The sequence below is a fragment of the Acyrthosiphon pisum genome, chromosome X (assembly GCF_005508785.2).
Source record: "Acyrthosiphon pisum isolate AL4f chromosome X, pea_aphid_22Mar2018_4r6ur, whole genome shotgun sequence".
In the NCBI taxonomy this organism is placed as follows: Eukaryota; Metazoa; Arthropoda; class Insecta; order Hemiptera; family Aphididae; genus Acyrthosiphon; species Acyrthosiphon pisum.
Window position 1 is genome coordinate 61,118,088 of NC_042493.1, and position 2,680 is coordinate 61,120,767.

The 2,680-nt window shown below is 26.4% G+C and overlaps 1 protein-coding gene across 1 annotated transcript in view; it reads left to right on the forward strand.

The window, feature by feature from the left end:
* Nucleotides 1-432: 432 nt before the first annotated feature.
* LOC100188951 (SPO11 meiotic protein covalently bound to DSB homolog (S. cerevisiae)) overlaps nt 433-2,680 on the forward strand; it is a 5,925-nt gene continuing 3,677 nt past the window's right edge. Inside the window, exons 1-3 of the mRNA XM_029485216.1 lie at nt 433-457; nt 1,098-1,221; nt 1,398-1,547. Of these exons, the coding sequence (XP_029341076.1) occupies nt 433-457; nt 1,098-1,221; nt 1,398-1,547 (299 nt within the window). The remainder of the gene's footprint in view (nt 458-1,097; nt 1,222-1,397; nt 1,548-2,680) is intronic.

A 2,680-nucleotide genomic window follows, 5' to 3' on the forward strand; every position in this document is an offset into this window, starting at 1 on the left:
GAGTGTTCAATGATAAAAGAATCACCCGGTATATAGATAGGTAATCATATTTCTGGGAATAGTAAATTTAATAATCGTTCATATATCAATGAATTTTATTCTGAATTTAAAATTAGAGAGACATACATTTCATCCTAATTTCTAGACAGCCGTTTTAAGTACAAAATTATATTTTGCATACCTTAACATATTTTAGACGTTATATTATTGCAGTCATATAGTGAATGTACCTATAATAAATTCGGTGACACATATAGGTACATAGGATTTTAGTAAGTACCTACCTACTATAGATAATCCTAGCTTACAAGAGGCCACAGTGTGCATTTCATCAACGACGTCAACCATAACTATGTATTTAGTATGCAATTTACTTAAGAGGGCTGAATCGTAGCATATTTTCAGGAGTAATATTTAGGCAATTCATATGACATGTCTATTTGGATTGTGCCAATATGTGAGTAATAAATTAACAGTTAGTATTGTGTTATCGCTTTTGTCAGTTGCCGCTGCCAAAATATTCAACTCACTCACGAGCACGCACATGTAAATTCGTCGTGGAAAATAAAATATATTTTTGTTTGCATAACTATAAAAACTACTAAAAGCGATAGGAAATTTAACTGAAATTCGATTGTAATTTCAAAAAAAATAAATGGTTGAATTCGTAAGTTTCTATAGACTAGGCAGAACTAGAAATCACTTTTTTTATTTAAAATCTGATGTGCCCAAAATAAAAACAAATGTAATGCAATTATTTCATCGAATTGAAAAAAAAATATATTTAAATTTTAACTTTTGAGGTTCTTCAAAATTCAAAATTTAAAAGCAATTTCCTAAATAGCCTAGGCATTTTTTCAAAGATTACACATTACAGTGACTTGTTTAATCACAAGGTACACTCAACTACTATTGTTCAGCAGTGGTTTACTACCAACTACCTCTTGTTTAATTAACTCTTAAATATTCATAAAAAAAAGTGTTACCTATCTACTAGATTATTATCGGTAGATATGTACTTAAGAACCTATTTATTGCTACAAGCCAACCCTAAATATATTTCAAATTTTTATTTTTATTTGTTTTCAAATTTTAAGATGATATTGGAAATGAAAGAACGAAACTAATTTTAATGCGAATAGAAAATATAATTTTAAATGTTGTCAATAGTATATGCAATAATAACAAGCTCGTGATTAATTTAACTAAACTGTCAAATTGGTGAGTAACCTACCTACATAGAACAAGAAATAAAATGTATTGATATACTAATCGGCTATTAATCAATGTCCTACGCATATAAATTAAATATGCGAAAATTCGTTAATATAATTTTTAAAATGTATTTGAAAGACTTCTGTTTATATTAATTATATTTATTATTATGTTTCCTGAAGGTCCGGTTGCATTTATAATGATAAAAATCATATGACAACTAAAACTTTACAATTTCAAACCAAACGAAGTCGGATTAACTTCACAATCATAATTTACCTTTTGTCAAAAATTTATAAAAATTTAATGACAAAAAAATCATGTACAACAAGGTAAAGTATATCACAAATAATATTTACTTATGTAGACACTTATTTTACTTAATATTTAATTGTAAATCCATTACAATTTTTCAAAACAGTACCTAACATAGATAGGTTCTGTCAATAAGTATAATAATTAAAAGAAAAGGGCCCATCTCGAGTTTTTTCAAAATATACATTCCCGTGTTTTTTTTTCATTTACTTAGGTATATAGGCCTAACCTTAAAATATAGACCGACATTTTATGAGGGAAAAGGGCTCATATCTGTTTCAATTTTAAATCCAAAGAATCCTTGTACCTATACATTTCGAAAAGGACTCATCTCGGAAAACTTATTGAATCACTTTTCCAATAACATTTCACTTCAAGAATATTATATTACGTAGGCATCACATTAAATAATAATACGTAATTTTAGAGAAAAAAAAATTGGTACAATAAAAACAAAATTAAAAAGAAAATCAGTTTTTTGTGTTTCCTAAAAAATTTTAGTTTTCAGTTATGAGCCTTTTTCGAATATCCCGATAAATAAATTATTTATTTAATTAGAATTTGTTTTTTGATTTTGAGTATGATTTGTTTTATGATTCATGATTTTTATTTGAAAACTTTTTGGGATAGTGAAAAAACTGAATAATATATAAGTAATATCATGCAATATTCATTGTAACACATCTATAGTTTAGAAAATGTCTTATATTTATTTAAAAACCTATGAAAGTTTTTAAAATTTAAAATTCCCTGTAAAGTTTTTATTGGCCACCTGTTTTTATGCAAGAAAATATTTTAAATGTTTTTATATGTTTATATATTATAATATGCACATTGCACATATATTTGGGAAAACATCTGTGTATTCACATCTGGATCTGGTTGTGTTGAAATTAAAAATTGTAACCGTATAATAATAAAGTGATGTACAATGTATTAACATAATTCATTATTAAAAAGGTGGGTAAGTGGATGTCGCTCTGCTGTACAGTATGTTACAAGTGGGTCACTGTATAATGGATACCTAGTAATAAATTTGAATTAAATGATATAATATCACTGTATACGAAAACGATTCTGAGTGGAGACGGTATATCAGTCTGGGTATTAGACATAAATATACTTATCTTATGGTATTAAAAAAAAAATT